The following is a 19,541-nucleotide window of genomic DNA, read 5'->3' as shown; positions in this document are numbered from 1 at the left end:
ACACCAAAACTAACGTTTGTCATTATAACAAATAACTATCCATCCAAGGTCCCAAGGAGCAAGTGATTTTATCATATGTACTTGGCCAGCCACCTCTCCACAAAAGTCAACATTGACACCGAAATACAACACCGCCTGAGCTCTGCAAGTGCAGCATTTTTCCGAATGAAGCACAGAGTGATTGAGGATCAGGACATCCGTAGGGATACCAAGGTGCTTGTTTATAAAGCTATTGTCCTCCCAACCCTCCCATATGCCTGCAAAACGTGGACTGTCTACAGACATCACACTCAACTCCTGGAACGATTCCATCAGTGTTGTCTCCAAAATATCCTGCAAACTTCTTGGGAAGACAGGTGAACAAGCGTCAGTGTGCTGGAAGAAGCAAAGATCACCAGCACTGAAGTGATGCTCCTATACCATCAACTCCGCTGGACTGGCCATATTGTCCGAATGCCCTATCACTGTCTCCCAAAGCAGTTACTATACTACCAACTCAAGAATAGGAAATGCAATGTTGGTGGACAGGAAAAGATATTTAAAGATGGGCTTAAAACTGTGGCATGGACACGTAGAACTGGGAAGCCCTGGCCCTTGAGTGCTCTAACTGGTCAGCGGTGACCAGCAGTGCTACTGAATTTGAAGAGGCACAAATGGAGGGCGAAAGGGAGAAATGTGCCAAATGGAAGGCCCATCAAGCCAACCCTGACTGGGACCACCTTCCACCTGGAGACTGATGTCCTGACTGCGGGAGAACAAGCAGATCAAGAATAAGGCTCCACAGCTACCTACGGACCCACCGCTAAGGCACCAGACTGGGAGGACCATCATCCTCAGGCTAAGTACTTGGAGAACTGTTTATCTCTGGGTGTTTGTGGAGATTTTTTTTGCAGAGTACCGATTGTCTTTTCTTCCTATTGGTTTTGTGGCTGCCACACTGATCACTGCACCACCTTGTTACAGATCTCCTGGTGCTAATTCAGGACACAACAAAGATCACCCAAGCACCCCCCCCCCCCCCCGCTCCTGAGCTAAACACAGCTCCGAGACATTCCCGACCAAGTTACTGCTGGGAGCTGCTATTATTAGCGTGGAAAACAGCACACACAGTTATTATTATTCTCCCCTGGCTTCCACAGCTCTGCAGCCGGCCAGTTGCATCACTCATCCCACGACGCACACACGGGCTTTTGTCTCTCTCCTTTTTAAGGCCAGCAACAAATGAGCGAGACAGCCTTCCAAACAAAAGGCTGCTTTCTGCTCACTGTATAAAACGACACAGAGGAGCACTGGCCTTTTTAAAAACAAAAAAGCAAACAAACAAATCCTGCTCAAACGTTAATGTTTCTTAATTTCCCTCCCACTTTCAAGCCACCTCCGATTCAGCAATGCCGTCACTGTACCATGCCAGTCTCATATAGAGAACAGTGTGAAGAGAGGCACGGACAGTAGACAAATTGCTTGTTGTCCCCTCCATTAGAGAATCACTGCTGTTGCTGACTGACTCGGAGCCATGGGTTCAAATGACAGGGAAGGAGATTCCACCTGAACATTAGGAAGAACTTCCTGAACATAAGAAGAGCTGTTCAACAGTGGAACTCACTGCCTTGGAGTCTGGTGGAGGCTCCTTCCTTGGAGGCTTTTCAACAGAGGCTGGATGGCCATCTGTCGGGGGGGGGGGGTGGATTGGATGGTCTTTGGGGTCTCTTCTGACTCTAGGATTCTATGATAACAAAATCCTAAAATAAGGACCGCTTTCTGAGTTCGAGACAAAGATATAGCATGAATACTTTTTCTGATTTCCTGTGCTCTGAGATGCTCTTGATTTTGCAGGTTTTCCCCTGGTGCTATCACTACAGTCTCAAGAAACAGGCACATCAGAGGAAACAGAAGATCACGGGAATCTATAGTCAAAATGTAGTGTACAGACAAGGTACCTTTACATAAATTTTATTTGGAACGTGTACAAGAACCGTACCTATTCTTTCCAGGACCAGTTTTGGAAATGCTCAGGGCAGCTTGGGAGCCATCTAAAGGCATGTGCCCTCTGGCACTAGAACTTACTATTTAGCATTTTTTCTCTGTTTTCCTATTGAACAGGAGGGAATGATCTGCACGCTCTGGACACATGGTTCTAGGGCCGATGTTGCACAACATGAGATCCAATAAATGTGAAAGTACAGGAGGGGTAAACAAGGAAATAGTATATGTCTGTTCCAGTTACAGAATCTTAGGCTTGATTACACTATAAGACAATTTTTGTTCCTGGGTTATATGTCATTTCCTAGTTGGTTCTATCATAAAAACAAAATAAATAAAGTAAAGTAAGGTTTATTAAACTGCCAATACTTTGTCTTTGCGGGAGGGACATCCTGCAGCACATTTGGCTATAGTTTTTCAATAGGTATCTCATCGAGTCTCAACCAATTCAACCTAGTTTGTGGCAGCCACAAAAACAACGTTTCTGGAGTAGAACAACTACTTTCAAAGTAAGTGCTGCACAATTAAACAGGAATAACACTTTCAAACCAGGAGCACATTTTTTTCCCAAATTTTGTAACATAGTGCTATAGGAACATGAAAATTGTGCCATTTTAGAATTCAAGACAGGAGTGGAGGGAGAGGAATATCACTTGATTTCCCAATACAATTACCCACATATGAAATTGGGAACTTATTTAGGAGATATGTTGTTAAAGGCTTTCATGTCCAGAATCACTGGGTTACTGTGAGTTTTCTGGGCTGTCTGGCCATGTTCCAGAAGCATCCTCTCCTGACGTTTTGCCCACATCTATGGCAGGCATCCTCAGAGGTTGTGAGATCTTTTGGAAACTAGTCAAGTGGGGCTTATATATCTGTGGAATGACAAGGGTGGGAGAAAGAACTCTAGTCTGTTGGAGACAAGTGGGAATGTTGCCATTGGCCCGCTTGATTAGCATTGAATAGCCGTGCAACTTCAAAGCCTGCCTGTTCCTGCCTGAGGGAATCCTTTGTTGGGAGATGTTAGCTGGCCCTCACAAAACAGTGTTGTGAGACAACAAATGGAAGTTCGTAGCTGATGACAAAATGGGAGGAATGTATTTTTAAAATGTGGCAGAATGAATCAAAGCCAGTATAAAAAAGAGGAAAGCTTTGTTACATATGAAGATGAAGAGCACCATTATTTATCACCTCCTTTAAAAAGCTTTGGCATGCAAAAGTCCAGCAAATTCCCCAACATCAAAGGCATCCCAAGGGGGAAAAAAAGAGATAACTTACAGCCGTTTGATTCCAGATTCTTGCTGGATGGTTGGTTTGGAATTCATGATGGTCGTCGGCTGGGGAGATCTCGTGTCCTCGTCGGCTTCATCGCTTTAAAAAACAGAGGCCACACATAAGTTTCAGTCCAAATTCCCTCACATGGAGATAACTTTCTCTCACCTGTTCTGGGCAATATCAGTATAGGACAGGTAAGTCCAGGATAGGATAAGAATCTGAAAGTTTGCTTGAGGATTCTCTGAACACGTGGGAACTTCCAAAATAGAAATGTGAAAAAGCAAGGGCATGAAATACAGCGGAACAAAACAGAGTTTTGGTTCTTTGGAAAATCTTGCCAGCTCAGTGCTTTGCAAGCAGAAGTTCCTTCCCAGGTCCAAGTCTTGACATTTCCAGATTTTTTAAAAAGACAAATCCAGGCATAGGTGATGGAAAAGGCTTCTCTCTGCCCAAAACATGAAAGAAGCACTGCTTTCTATATTTGACAACTGTGGCGTAGAGGACAGCCTTTGGAGCTGTAAGCACATTCACTTTCCTTAAAAAAGCACAGATGTATGTACGTATTTACGCATGTATATCTTGCCTTTCTCCCAGTGCAGAACCCCAAACAAAGTATGAAATAAATGAAAACAATACTGCGAAAAACAAGTTCAAAAACAACTCTTATTCAAACTAGGCAGCAAATTCAAACCACTTAAATTGTGGAATTGTGCTGAACCACCTTATTGTGTCTGCTGAACTCTGCCCAGAATGCCAACAAACAGAAGTTGAACAAAACAGCACACCTCTTATAATACAGAAGCTCCTCTTGCAGCAAAAATACTTTTGATTTCAGTTCATTTCTCTCGTGCAAGACATCCCGCAGCTCTTGCAACGTAAACCTGGGCCGGTTGGGATCTTTCAAGTCCATGGCCAGCTTCTCCGATTCCAAAATATAGTCGTCATTATTTGGTTCTTCCACCTGGAGGACCAAGGATAATAATAACAATAATAATAATAATGCTTTATTTATATTCCACTCTATCTCCCCAAGGGAACTCAGAACAAATTACAACATACACAGATAGGCAAACATTCAATGCCTTTAATACAGTAAATAACAATGACATACAAATACACATAACAAAGGTAAAGGCCTCCCCTTTCATCTCCAGCTTCGGGCAGCAGTGCTCACTCTAGCCATAGGGAAGTGCCATTTCCAAGCCGAGAAGCCTGTTGCCCATAGACACCTATCTGGTTGTGTTGCTGGCATGGCTACAGGGGCGCCTTTATTACCTTCCCGTCAAAGCCGTACCTATTGATCTAAAGTGTTCCCTTTCTACTTTGCGGTTCACTTTTCACAGACTCACTGTTTCACGAGTTTTTGCCTCCCAGTTGGTGAATGGTTGCCGTTGCCCAGAGCGGCATTCTAATCCCACCTCCTGGCAACAATGGAGTGTGGAAGGAAGTTTAACCCTCCCCCCCAGGAGAGAGGCAGCCAATCAAGAGAAATTGCAAAGCATAGCAGATAGTTAGCAAAACAAAAAGTGCACAGTGCCTTTAAATCTCTCCTCGCTTCTGCCTCACCCTTGGAACGCGATATACATATATAGCATCCCTACTTCGCAGATTTTCACTTTTCGCGGGTGGTCCTGGAACATAACACCAGCAATAAGGGAGGGAACACTGTACTCATATTTGCATGTTTTCAAACTACTAGACTGGCAGAAGCTAGGGCTAACAGCAGGAGCTCACCCCAACCTGTGGCTTTGAACTGCCAACCTTCAGGCCAACAGATTCAGCAGCACCATTGCGCCAACCACGGCGCAAGCCTGAGTTGGCACTTTGGTTCGGCTCTACATTACATTAGCATTAAAAGGTGTGTGTGTGTATATACACACCCAACATAAGCTATCTTGAGTTTCAAGAGTAAGGTGAATTTTAAATCTTAAAACCAAAAACAGAAAAAAAATCCTGTTGAATATCACTGCATTGGTGACTGCAGCAAGAAAGGCATAGGCACTGGCCCAAACCTCAGCTACGAAACAGCAAAAGAAAGAAACCAAGAAGGGGATCTAGACAGACAAATGTTTGGGCCCAGAAAAGGCTGTGTTAAGCACTATTCACAGGAATTATCTCTTCCCCACTGGCTGAGGCTGGATCTACACTACCATATAATCCAGCTTCTGAATTCAGATTATCTCCTTTGAACAGGATGATATGAGTCTACACTGCCACTTAATCTTGTTCAAAGCAGATCATCTGAGATCAGAAACTGGATTATATGGCAGTGTAGATGGGGCCGAAGTAGTCAAGAAATGAACTCAGATCACCTCCAGTTTACCAAGAAAAGCGAGAGGAGCCCAAAGCATTCTGTAAAATCGGAACATTTCTCAGTTTTGATGTCTTAAGGATGCCTTCCTTCAGCATCCTTAAGAACGGCATGATATAACCCTCCTTTTTTTCCAATAGTATATTCATGGCCAGGTTTAAAAACAGTTGACTACTTAACTATCTACTTGACAGCTGAAACGGACAGAGCAAACATGTATTGGTTATTTATAGCACGCCTAGCCTGCTCTATAGCTGGAAAGGCTCTTGAGCAGCTTATATATCAACTTAGGCAAAAAGAGTGCTATGGGATGTGGAACACATTTCAGAGTATTCACTGAGTTGCAGTCAAATATAGTCTCAAAATAGATCCAAAGTTGCATATAAAGTCTTTGTTTCCCCCTCCCCCGAAAAAGACATCTATCTACCTTTTTTTTTGTATCAGGAGCAACTTGAGAAACCACAAGTTGCTTCTGGTGTGAGAGAATTGGCTGTCTGCAAGGACGTTGCCCAGGTGATGCCAGGATGTTTTGATGTTTTATCATCCTTGTGGGAGACTGCTCTCATGTCCCCACATGGAGAGCTGGAGCTGACAGAGGGAGCTCATCCACATTCGCCCCGGATTCGAACCTGCGACCTGTCGGGTCTTCAGTCCTACCAGCACAAGGGTTGAACCCACTGTGCCACCAGGGGCTCCATCTATCTACCCACCTATCTAATAATTTTAAATAATTCAGGTGATTCCCAACTTTTCTTGTAGCCCTGCTAGACAAGACACGAAAGCTTCCGATCATCCTTTGCTGCTGCAGCCAACTAAATCAGTGACTCTGGATCTTTCTCCCTCCTCATTCCCAATCAAGCCTACCTCACAGGGGAATTGCAAGGATGAAAGGTGATAGTGTTAGAAAGATCCAAATAACCCACCTTGATGTCCTTGCAGGGTGGACGATGGGATATCAATGCAATTAATATTGCCAATGGGGTGTTAGGCTGGACTTGGGAGAGCTGGATTCTAGTCCCATTGAACCATGAAATTCATTCGGTAATTTCAGACCTGTATTTCTCTGCCTAGCGTGCCTTGCAAACGTGTTATGAAGTTACAATAGAGGGAGCACAGCTATGTACACTGCCTTACATTCATTGCCCATGGGATAGAAATGTCACTAATATATACATAATGTCAATTGTCATTTATTTATTTAAAACATTTATATTCCGCCCTTCTCACCCCGAAGGGGACTCAGGGCGGAGCACAACATACAAATAGCAAACATTCAATGCCGGTATATAAATAGATTTGACACATACATAAACATTAAAAACATTTATCTTAACATTAAAATCCACTGTTTCACCGTCAAAATTATGCCGAAGAATCAAATGGAAGGCTAGAAAAATGTACAGGCACCAATGTTCGGGTCTCTTTTTTAGAGCAAGAAAGCAAGACACAAATAATTAAATTATAAATAAATAAATAAAATCTAATTACAAAATAATAATAAGATAATGATGATGTTCTGCCAACCTGGATTTCTTCTCCATTTTGGTTAGGCTCCCCCTGCAGTTTCTCTCGGAGTTTCCCCAGCTCAGCCCGCAGCACTCCCATCTCCTGCTCCTTGGTTTGAAGGTACGCCTCCAACTCCACTTTCTGCTCAATGAGGGCTTTCCCTTGAGCCTCCACAACCGTGATTCGGTGGCGCAGGTCATGATTGATCTTCATCAACCTATTTTGCTGCTGCTGGAGCTGCCAGAGGATGGAAGGAAAGAAATGACAGATATTTTACCTTAGGAAGCCAGACTTGGCCACAGTGGTCCACACTCGTTATATCCTGAATAGACTACTACAGTGCACTATACATGGGGTTGCCTTTGAAGACTGTTTGGAAGTTTCAAGTGGTACAATGGGCAGCAGCCAGATTCCTCATTAGAGCGGCATATGGGAAGCATACAACCCCCCTGTTACGTCAGCTCCACTGGCTGCCCGTCTGCTACCAAGCACAATTCAAAGTGCTGGCTTTAGCTTATAAAGCCCTAAATGGTTCTGGCCCAGCTTATCTGTCTGAACGCATCTCTCTCTATGAACCATCTTGGAGATTAAGATTGTCTGGGGGGGCCCTGCTCTTGGTCCAACCTCCTTCACAGGCACGGTTGGTAGGGATGAGAGACAGGGCCTTCTCAGTGGCTATGGAACTCCCTCCCTAGTGAAATCAGGTCAGCCCCCTCCCTCCTGACCTTTAGAAAGAAAGTGAAGACATGGCTGTGGGACCAAGCCTTTGGGTAGTAGTGCAATGCAATAAGAGAAGACGGAATATATGCAATCATGACTGGAACAGCCTTGACTACTATTAAGGACTGTGTGGTTTTAATGCTTATATTGCTTTTTAATATTATGCTTTTAATATATATGTTTATTTTTATTATTTGTTTGTTTGATAAGGCAATTGTTGTCTATTGTAAGGCCGCTCTGAGTCCTCCTCAGATGCCGTTAAATTAAATGCTGAGTTTATTGAAACAGAACTAATTTTATGTTTTTTAAAAAGCAGATGATCACGAACTGCTGGGTAAGGAATGTCAAAAGACATCTGTATGTCAGTTTTCTTTTTACTTGCCAAATGATTCCCTGCATCCACACCGCAAGGAATAATCTTCAAATACCCTTTTTATCAATTGCTATTTTGCCCCTCAAAGGAGGACGAACTCGAATCCTAAACACTTACAGCTTCTACATCCTCATTTTTCAGCCCGAGCTCTCGGTCCTTTGCTCTGATTTCATCTCGTTGTTTGTCTACCACCTCCTTCAGCTTTTTCATCACTTGCCGTTCCCTCTCTGACATTCCTGTTATTAAAAAGACAAGAGGAAGGGAGTCAATATAAGGAAGCATGGATTACTTCATCTCTTCTGTGATGTGACCAAATGGCTGACAGTACTGGACTAAAATAGCCATCAGTTTTATGGCAGGAATCCTGCCATTTCACAACTGCCTGGCAAATAGAAATCCATCAGGTCTGTGCTTTTCCACTAAGTAGGGACAGGGAACATGTAGCACCCCAGATGTCCTTGAAATGCAAATCCCATCTCTTGCTTGATAGAGATTGCAAGCAATGTTTGGAGGTTTCCCACATTACCACTGGAGGTATTGAGAAAACTGAACCTGCTGGATTGGTGTCTGTCATACAATCCTAAATGCTGCAGTAACCCTATCAGGAAAAACAATGTAAATGTAATACATAGCAAATATATTTACACACCTTCATGAATACTACTCCTACAATTGTTCTAAGTTCTATATCCAAGCTCTGGTCTGAAGGCTCTTGATCTAGCAAAACTCTGAAAACTCGGCAAGTCTCCAAGAAGTATCCTAGAAAAGCTTTACATAGAACTAAGGTTCCATCTACACTGCCATATAATCCAGTTTCTGATTCCAGGTTATCTGCTTTGAATGTGGCAGTGTAGATCCAGCCTATGAGTTCCCTTCTGGGTGAGAGGTAAGATATTATTATTAGTAGCAGTAGTAGTAGTAGTAGTAACAACAACAACTACCAACCACTCCTTGAGGATCAAGACAATCTATATCTATACTTATGCCTCTATCTATCTATCTATCTATCTATCTATCTATCTATCTCTATATAAATAAAAATGTAATGTTCATTTGTGGGATTAGCATAACCCAAAAACCTCAGGACAAATTGACACAAAATTTGGACACTATACCCCTAACAGACCAACAAGTGACCATCACTCATAACCCCCCCCCCCAAAAAAAAACGGCAGAAAGGACTTAAAAACCCCCAAAAGCTAAATGATAACACAGAAAAAAGGGGAGGGAAGAGCAGGGAAGGAAGGGGAGGGAGAAAGAAAGAAAGAGAGGGAAAGGGGGAGGGGAGGGAAAGAAAGAAGGAAAGAGAGAAGGAAGCATGGAAGCAAAGAGCGAAGGAAGGAAGGAAAGAGGTAGAGAAGGAGGAAAGGAGAAAAAGGGGAAGGAAAAGAAAAAGGGGGGAGGAAGGAAAGAGGTAGAGAAGGAAGGAAGGGGAGAATGAAAGAAGAAAAGGGAAGGAAGGAAAGAAAGAAAGAGTGAAGGAAGGAGGGAAAGAAGGAGAGAAAGAGCGATGGAAGGTTGGCCACAGCAACGTGTGGTGGGTACAGCTAGTCCATAATAAAAGTGCAACTGTGTATGTGTGTGTGTGTGTGGCTGGGGTGCCCACTTCCACAGACAGGTTCCCACTTCCACAAACAGCTTTAACTCACAGTACTGAGGAGCCACCAAAAGCCCTCCCTCCAATGACATTTCAGATTATAGCGAGCGCCGTGAACATGTAGCCCAACCCCTGCCAATGTCCTCCCCAAACACCATACCGCCCACCACCCAAGGAATGCTTTCATTCGGGGAAGAGTTAATCTTAGATTTTATGAGTTTCCTCCACCATAGGCATCCCAGTGTTTCTTACTGTCTCCATTGGTGTGGAATTTGCATGATCCTGCCCACTACCTCTCCCTTAACCCTTTCCTACTCTTTTCAACTCTGTCTGCACAACAAACAGAGCAGAACTAATCAACAACTACACATATTGGATGAGTTTGAGGAATGACTCCACATGATGGAAGCTGTAGTTCACCCTGCACTGTCACCCCCACTGGCAATGGATCTGGACCACATTTGGCACACAGAAGCCCCATGACCAAAGAAAAATACTGGAGGGGTTTGCGGGGAATTCACGCTGATTTATAGCCACTGTAGGTAACGGGATTTATAGTTAATCTGCAATCAAAGAGCACTCTGGACCCCACCAACGATGGCCCTGGTCCTCACATGACACACAGAACCCCCATGACCAACAAAAAAATATTGGAGGGCTTTGGGGGAAAGTTCACCTACATCCAGAGAGCACTGTGCATGCAACCAACAATGGATCTGGGTTGTTGTAGGTTTTTTGGGCTCTATGGCCATGTTCTAGAAGCATTCTCTCTTGATGTTTCGCCTGCATCTATGGCAAGCATTCTCTGAGCATGCTTGCCATAGATGCAGGCGAAACGTCAGGAGAGAATGCTTCTAGAACATGGCCATATAGCCCAAAAAACCTACAACAACCCCGTGATTCCAGCCATGAAAGCCTTCGACAATACATTGATCAATGGATCTACACCAAAATTGGCATGCAAACCCAATATGCCAAAATTTGAATACTCTGGTGGGTTGGGGGGGGGGGGGGGGGGGACAGGACCGGCCTTTACATTTGTTAGTTGTAGGTACTGGGAGTTATAGTTCACCTGCAATTAAAGAGCACTCTGCACCCCACTGATGATGGACCTGGACCTAACAGGGCCTTCTTGGTGATTGCTCCCTGGCTATGGAACTCCCTTCCTGGTGAGATCAGGTCGGCCCCCACCCTCCTGTCCTTTAGAAGGATGGTAAAAACTTGGCTGTGGGACCAAGTTTTCGGGACAGGGCAATAAAGCGGCAATAGGAAAGATGACCAGGCCAATTAGATTAGATTTTGATAAATGTTTTTTAATGTTTATGTATTGTATGTGAATTTGTGTCCCAGCATTGAATGTTTGGCGTGTATATGCTGTGCTCCGCCCTGAGTCCCCTTTGGGGTGAGAAGGGCAGAATATAAATGTTTTAAATAAATAAATAAATAACTTGGCACACAGAATCCCCATGACCAACTGAACATACTGGAGGGATTTGACGAAACTGTGAAAGTTGTAATTCATTCCGCGGCCAGAGAGCAGACTGAACCCCACCGATGATGCATCTAGAGAAAGCTTGCCCCCACCTTAACAAGCTTTAAGCATTGATGGAGTTTCAGGGGGTTAGCCTAGCATGATGTGAATTATAGTACACCCACAACCTTATAAAAATGACTTCTTCTAATAACCCGGGTAACGCTGGGTATCCAAGCTAGGAATTTAATTAATGAAGAAATAAGTATGGCACACTGAGTTTCCTGGAATTCAGGAATGGCCAGGATGCCAACCAAGGTCTGCTCAGTGGTTGAGTGCAAGGTTAACTTCACATCCCTACCTAGAACTCACTAGAGGAAATCTCTTTTATTTCCCCAAAGTGACACTCACCAAATCAGATTGACTACCACTCCCATAGAGTGACACCAACATGACTCCTGACTGGGATAATGGAAATTTACTTGTGTCTGATCCAAATGGATTAGAGAAGGGGCGCCATCAATGGTTCCTAAACTCCAGTCCTTGGAGGGATTTTAACTTCAACTCCCAGAAGCCTCAGCCAACGATCAGAGATTCTGGGAGTTGGGACTCCAAAATCACCTAGAAGATCAGAGTTTGGAAAACACCATTATTAGTAGAGCCAGCATCAGGATATTTATCATTTGGCTTAGGGAACCCCAACATGGGCAGAAATGCAAAAACCTTATGCAAAAAAAAGCCATTTCAGTAAAAAATAAACCAAGAATAAACCGAAGACATCTGAATATGCTTAGTAGCCACAGATAAGTAAAAATCTGCTTGAGAAAAGAGAAGAAACAGTAAAGAAGGAAGAATGACATGGAGCGTGATGGGAAAGAGCATGCCTGGCTAGAACCCTAAACAAACACATTCCACTTTAAGACAGCTACATTTGTTGTATATGCATTCATTTTATTCCAAAGCTTGTTTGCTTCCCACCTCCAAGAGTGGAATGGAAATGGCATGCCACTCACTTAAACAAAATTTAAATCCTCCCCTTTCTCAATTGTAACCAAAAAAAAATCCATTTTCAAATCCTCTATGGGCAATACAATTTTTTATCAGCCCTCTTGATCCCATTTTGGTTGCTGGTTTTGCAACTCATACTACCGACGCAATAACATTGGGAGAGCATTCTTTCTTGTCTCCAACCAGGGATTTAAAATAAGGAAAAACAATCCCCAAGTAACACCATTATGAAGTTCTAGTGTTCCTACACAAATATACAAACACAGGACAAAAAAGGATCCAAACCTGAAGCTGCCAGTTGTGTTGGGGAGGAAGGATTCATCAGCTCGCTCAAGAGTGTTTCTCTCTTCCTATACTTTTAACTCAGGTGGATTTGTGGGGGGAAGGAAGGCTTCTCCAGCCAGGTGTGGAAGGGCAGGTGATGCCTTCTCCCACTCAGAAACCACCTGGCTTGATCCAAGCCCTGGAGGCCTAGGAAATGCTCAGATCTGGGAAGCTGCATTTCGGCACACAATGTGGGAAACCTCTAGTGCTCCAGTTGGACTCGTTTGCTCCCTTACTATACTCTTCAATTTGAATTTTTTTTCTGTTCCTGGTTTGACAGTGTTGTTCCTGTTTGACTGCGCAGTACTTACTTTGAAAGTAGTTGTTCTACTCCAGAAACTTTGTTTTTTGTGGCTGCCACAAACTAAGTTGAATTGGTTAAGACACTATGAGATATTTATTGAAAAACTAGAGCACAATGCGCTGTATGATGTCCCACAAAAACAAAGTTTTTGCAGTTTATTAAAATTTTATCATATTTTATGATAGAACCAATTAGGAAATGACATTTATAACCCAGGAACAAAAAAAATGTTATATAGTGTTATTCTTAATTTGAGACCATTCTTGAAGCCAACTTGAACATATTCTTTACTGTTACTTACTAATACATGCCTAGTCTAATAATAACCTGTCCTCTAATATCAGATTTTGACATTTATGATACAGATATTCCTTTGTACCCCACTTAGTAGGACCTTGGGGCACCATCCCTTGTCTGGCAGGTGTCTCAGGATCCTTCCAGACAGGCCCTATATCCCAGGATCTGATCCCAGGTTTTCTGCTTTAAAATGGATTATATGAATCCACATTGCCAGATAATCTGGGATAAAAAGAAAACCTGGGACCAGATCCTGGGTTATAGGGCCTGTCTGGAATGGCCCTCAGCCATAGGTCCCCCTGTTCTCTGACCTCCCTTTGTGCATTTAGATTTATGCCAGTATTCTGTACCCACTACATTTGGCCGAACCACACTGAAGCCTTGGCAGTCTCTGCTAGCCTCCTGATTCAGCGTTTGTCGTAAAGCTAATTGTAGGACTCTCACCTCAGAGTTGCTTTGAAGACTTTGTAGGACAAGTTTGGCTACTTCTGCTTTTAAATCCAGAGAGGAGCTATTAAATCATTTCAGTGTTGTCATTTTTTCATCCTCCAACTATTAAAAATTTTCTGGTGACTTATCATTTTAAACAACCGTCTTCACATTGGTTGAGAAAAGGCGAAATAGAAATCACTGGTTGGCCGCCTTACTTACAACACTATGTAAAATGTGACCAAGTGAGATAGAAATGTAACAAATAAATACACAGTGGATGTACAGTATAGGGTTGTGACAAATGCTGTATATTTTTTAGGAGGACACTGTATATTTTGAACTCATCAGAAAGCTGATGAGCTGTGGTAGGATTGGCAAAAGTTAGCCACTAAGGCAAAGTTCTTAGAGGAGGAACTAGGACAGAAATAATAATAATAATAATAATAATAATAATAATAATAATAATAATATGCAGACTGTGCAAGCAATCATATCCACATATCCACAGCTGCTGCAAGAAAATTGGACAAACGGACTACAAACAGAGGCACAACTACGTGGCCCAAATGATTAATTGGAATTTATGTCATAAGTACCAGCTGCCAGTAGTAAAGAACTATTGGGATCATAAACCTGCAAAGGTAGTGGAAAATGAACACACAAAAATACTGTGGGACTTTCAAATTCAGACTGACAAAGTTTTGGAACACAATACACCAGACCTCACGATTGTGGAAAAGAAAAACTTTTGGATTATTGATGTCACCATACCAGGTGACAGTTGAATTGACGAAAAACAACAGGAAAAACCCAGCCATTATTAGGACCTCAAAATCGAACTGCAATGGCTCTGGTATAAACCAGTACAGGTGGTCCCAGAGGTGATCAGCACACTGGGTGTTGTGCCAAAAGATCTCAGCCAGCATTTGAAAACAATAAAAATTGACAAAATCATGATCTGTCAACTGCAAAAAGCCACCTTACTTGGATCTGCACGCATCATTCGAAAATACATCACACAGTCCTAGATGCTTGGGAAGTTTTCGACTTGTGATTTTGTGTTATGAAATCCAGCATATAGATCTCATTTGCTGTGACATACTGTGTTTTTGTGTCAGTATAATAATTTTAAAACTTTATTTAAATCCCGCAACCATCTCCCCGAAGGGACCCAGACGGCTCACAACAGCACTCCGAAGTGCAGCCCACATAAAATACACAATACATAAGCATATAAAACAATAATATAAATTTACACAACAATTTTACATAAAACATCACATAAACCCGTATTAATAAAATTTAAAATTCTATAAAACACAGCAGGGCCTGTGGATATGAAATAGGCTTTAGTCAAGTATCAATCCAAAGTGCTAGAGTGAAGCAAATCGCTGAGTCTCCGAGCTTAACCATTAAAATTTGAATCAAGGTGAAAGGCCTGTTTAAAGAGCCATGTTTTTAGATTTGACCAAAAAACTTGGGAGAGTGAGGGCTAGCTTAATCTCTTTAGCGAGTGCATTACAGGGCCAGGGGGCCACTACCAAGAAGGCCCTCTCTCTTGTCCCCACCAACCATGCTTGAGACAGAAGTGGGACCAAGAGGAGGGCCTCCCTGGCAGATCTCAGAGCCCACACCAGTTCACAGAAGGAGAAGTCATCTCAAAAATAGGTTGGACCCAAACTGTATAGGGCTTTATAGGTAATAACCTGCACTTTGAATTGGGATGGAAACTTTTTGGCAGCCAGTAGAGCTGCTTTAATAGGGGCATGGTATGGCCCCTATAGCTAGCCCCAGTCAGTAATCTGGCTGCTGATCTTTGCACTAACTGCACTTTCCAAGCCGTCTTCAAAGGCAGCCCCACGTAGAATGCACTGCAGTAGTCCATTCTAGATGTAAGTAAGGCGTGGACCACCGTGGCCATCTCAGGCCATATCTCAATATGTTCCATATCTCTGTTTGCTTATGGAGATATGGAAGCCATTCCTTGCTTTTGTAAACAATATATCTGATATTCCAAGATCATTGCAATTTAAGTAAAAATAGTTGAAATATTTAGTACAGAATTTTTGATACTGGTTATTTAGGAAGATGGAGATTCAGAATTGTTCACTGGAGAAGAAGGAAAAAATATGTTTATGCTGTGCTGGAAAATGGATTCTACCTTTAAGAGTATTTCTTTTGGGGATCATCTTTTTTGTCATAGATATTTACAATTATCACATAGCCATGTAACCCAGATCCTACAATATCTGCTTTGAACTGGGTTATCTGAGTCCTCACTGCCATATATTCCAGCTCAAAGCAGATAATGTGGGATTTTCAGCTGTGGGGAAGGGTCCCCAGAGTCAAGTCTTCTACAAGTGACTTGGGAATCGCTCCCTACCACTAAATATGATCTATTTTGCAGGACAGTGATGGAAAAGTGGAGGAACAGGACAAGCACTTGGAAGTAACCGGAGGAAATGCAGAAGACAAAGGATAACAAGCACTGATAATGAATGTGATGACTGTTTGGCTTTGGAGACTATTCAGACTGTATTGCTGTATTTATACCCAATAGTGTCACCCTCCCATGAAGGAAAAATTACAAGAAGGAAAAAATGGGTTCAGTCTGAGCCTTAAGGCAGCTCATGCAACCTCCTTTCAAATGGCCTGAGACACTGCATCTACTAATTGGGTCTTCCTTGCTGAAGGCTGAGAGAACAAAAGGAAGGAGACTTTGTCAGGAGAAAAGGGCAAACCGGTAACTGCTGGGCATGTTCCATTCTACTCCTCCGCGCCACCCAGGGGACTTAAATCCTGACAAGGTAAGCGCTACACCCACAGCTTACCAAGGCAGCTATTTTCATTGGAAATTGGAGGAAGACAAAACTGGCAACTCTTCTCTTGACGGTGCTCTACCAAGAAAAAGAAGTCTGCTGATGACCCACCAATGCCACCACTGAATGTTAGAGGCCACCCAGCAGGCTATGACTTCATACCAGGCCATGCCATTTTGCTTTCTCAGGCTTCGGAAGTATTATACCGCTTCAGCATCCCTTATCTGGAATTATCAAATCTGAAATACTCCAAAAATTGTTCTCACGCATGGGTGAGATAGTGGCACCTTTACTATCTGGTGGTTCAATGTGCACAAACTTTGTTTCATGCACAAATATTGTATACAATTATCTCCAGGTGATGTGCATAAGGCGTATATGAACCAGCAATGAATGTCATGTTTAGACATGGGTCCTACCTCCAAGATAGGACACATAGACAAATGCAGGTATTGCAAAATAAATCTGCAACACTTCTGGCCCCGTTCATTTCACATACGAGACATCCACCCTATATATTGGATTGTGGTCACGGTGGCACAATGGGTTAAACCCTTGTGCTGCTGAACTGCTGACCTGAAGACTGGCACTTCGAACCCGCAAGACAGGGTGTGCTCCTGCTGTTAGCACTAGCTCCTGTCAACCTAGCAGTTTAAAAACATGCAAATGTGAGTAGATAAATAGGTACCGCTTTGGTGGGAAAGACATAAGATGCTCCAAGCAGATGTGCCAGTCACACGACCAGGAGGTGACAATGCAGCCTCCTCGGCTTGGAAATGTGTGTCTCATTGTATTGTAACAAGAAATCGAATGTTTACACTAATCTACTCTGAGTCCCCATGGAGAGAAGGGCGGAATATAATTAAAGTGTTGTTGTTGTTGTTGTTGTTGGGTTGCTGTGAGTTTTCCGGGCTGTATAGCTATGTTCCAGAAGCATTTTCTCCTGACGTTTTGCCTGCATCTATGGCAGGCATTCTCCGAGGTTGTGAAGTCTTTACAATCTCTGAGGATACCTGCCATAGATGCAGGCAAAACATCAGGACAGGATGCTTCTGGACCATGGCCATACAGCCCAGAAAACACACAACAACCCAGTGTTTCCGGCCATGAAAGCCTTTTACAATACATTATTATTATTATTATTATTATTATTATTACAATGCCCAAAATCCCCCAGTAGTCATGGATGAGGGGGTACTTCTGAGAGGTGATGGTCATGAAAAAATGTTTCCAATCTCAACAAGCTTCTACTATACCAGGCTATAAATGGTAAGCAATCTCTTTGGGACAGACTTTGCTCATTTTGCACAGCATGCACTGCAGAATATTAGTGCCAAAGACATAGTTGTGACATCACTGACCAGACCACTTGCCTTCATGCTTCTGGAGTTCTTCTTCAGAGAAATTCACGTCCTTGTGGGAGAGGTTGGTCATCAGTTGCTTGTTCTCCTCTTGCAGCTGAGCAATTTGTGTCAGGAGATCTTGGGCTTCCCCTCGCCAGACATCCTCCACCAGTTCTAGTTCCTAAAGGGTCAGAGGAGCACACGTTATCTCAGCTTTGCCCCTCGAGAGCCAGACAAGCCAAAGCAGAACTCAGAAGCGCTATTCATTTTCCTTCACAACTCCCATTATCTCTCAGGCTACATCTCCGGAGGCTGTAGTCCAAAATAACCATTCCAGGGTTTGATCAATGACCTCCACTTAGAAAGACACATGATGCAGCCAACCTCGCTGAAGCACAGCAGGTTCAGGCCAGGGCATGGATGGAAAGCCATCTCGGGATCCTAAATTGTGGCTCACAATGAAAGAAAGGGGGATGTCAGTGTAGCAATAAATACATATGGAAGTTTCTTGGACAAAGAAAGATGGCTCAGTACTGAGCAAACAGATCTACTCAAGGGTCTGGAGAAGTTACTTTGGTAAGTTCAGGCAGCATACTTGCTAGGGGAGGTGTAGCCCAAAAATGTAATATATTCAAGTGGTGGATTTATTTTCTTATATTTGATTTGCAATAACCTCAAAAGCCACCAACCAGAATCTGATGTCAAAGGAACACATTTAGAATCATAACAATTTGCACCTAGGCGTTTGGGTGAGTAGACTATTGAAATGAATGGCATTCACAGATCCAAAAGTCTTCTCCTTTCCTACCCTGGTATAATTTGCCACAGGCAGGTAGTGTCAATTTGCTGCTGAAAGTATTATTTGGAAGTTGTAATTCCTTGCTGATCTACTATAAATCATGCTGATTTTTTTCAACAGGTGATTTATAGTGGCTTTCAGCAACTTGAATGGGAGTCTTCTTGGGCTTGAATGGGAGTCTTCTCCAATTTAACCAGAGATGCTGGCAGAAATGGGGAACAAAAACCTGGAAATCTCTGCCGTTGAGTAACAACCCTACAGAAGGACATGACAACTAAAGCCCCTTCTACACTGCCACATAAAATCCAGAGTATCTGCTTTGAACTGGATTATATGGCAGTGTAGACTCATATAATCCAGTTCAAATCAGATAATGTGGATTATCTGCTTTGATAATCTGGATTGTATGGCAGTGTAGAAGGGGCTGAAGAAAGAGTTGGCAGCTACTACAAGGGGATGGGTAGGTAAAGGTAAAGGTTTTCCCTGACATTAAGTCCAGTCGTGTCCAACTCTGGGGGTTGGTGGTCATCTACATTTCTAAACTGAAGAGCCGGCGCTGTCTGTAGACACCTTCAAGGTCATGTGGCCGGCATGACTGCATGGATCGCCGTTACCTTCCCGCTGGATCGGTAACTATTGATCTACTCACATTTGCATGTTTTTGAACTGCTAAGTTGACAGAAGCTGAGGCTGACAGCAGAAACTCACACCGTTCCCCGGATTCATACCTGTGACCTTTTGGTCAACAAGTTTAGCAGCTCAGCGGTTTAACCTACTGTGCCACTGGGGGCTCCAGGGGATGGGTAAAGTCAGGGAATGAGCGACTTTGGGTGGGCCTAGTGCAGTCCTTGAACTGGATTGTAGCTGGTGACGTTTGCCAACTTTCTCATCAGCCATTGCTCCTGCGCTTTTAACAGTAGCTTCTGATACAGAGGTCAGCAGACCTCTGGGTTTCCTTCTGTATAAGAGGAAAAACCTTAGC

At 43.1% G+C, this 19,541-nt stretch overlaps 1 protein-coding gene across 4 annotated transcripts in view; it reads right to left on the bottom strand.

Moving 5' to 3' along the window:
- RILPL1 (Rab interacting lysosomal protein like 1) overlaps nt 1–19,541 on the bottom strand; it is a 28,188-nt gene that overhangs the window by 5,054 nt on the left and 3,593 nt on the right. For 2 of the 4 annotated variants that reach the window (XM_060785533.2, XM_060785535.2), the window contains exons 2-6: nt 17,779–17,941; nt 8,283–8,401; nt 7,091–7,309; nt 4,041–4,216; nt 3,259–3,351 (exon numbers count right to left, since the gene is read on the bottom strand). In XM_060785533.2, coding sequence (XP_060641516.2) covers nt 3,259–3,351; nt 4,041–4,216; nt 7,091–7,309; nt 8,283–8,401; nt 17,779–17,941 — 770 coding nt within the window. The remainder of the gene's footprint in view (nt 1–3,258; nt 3,352–4,040; nt 4,217–7,090; nt 7,310–8,282; nt 8,402–17,778; nt 17,942–19,541) is intronic. The other 2 variants (XM_060785536.2, XM_060785534.2) reach the window with 1 other exon arrangement.

The sequence above is a fragment of the Anolis sagrei genome, chromosome X (assembly GCF_037176765.1).
Source record: "Anolis sagrei isolate rAnoSag1 chromosome X, rAnoSag1.mat, whole genome shotgun sequence".
NCBI classification, from domain to species: domain Eukaryota; kingdom Metazoa; phylum Chordata; class Lepidosauria; order Squamata; family Dactyloidae; genus Anolis; species Anolis sagrei.
Note: the sequence above shows the minus strand (reverse complement) of the source record. Positions and strands in the feature narration are given on the sequence as shown.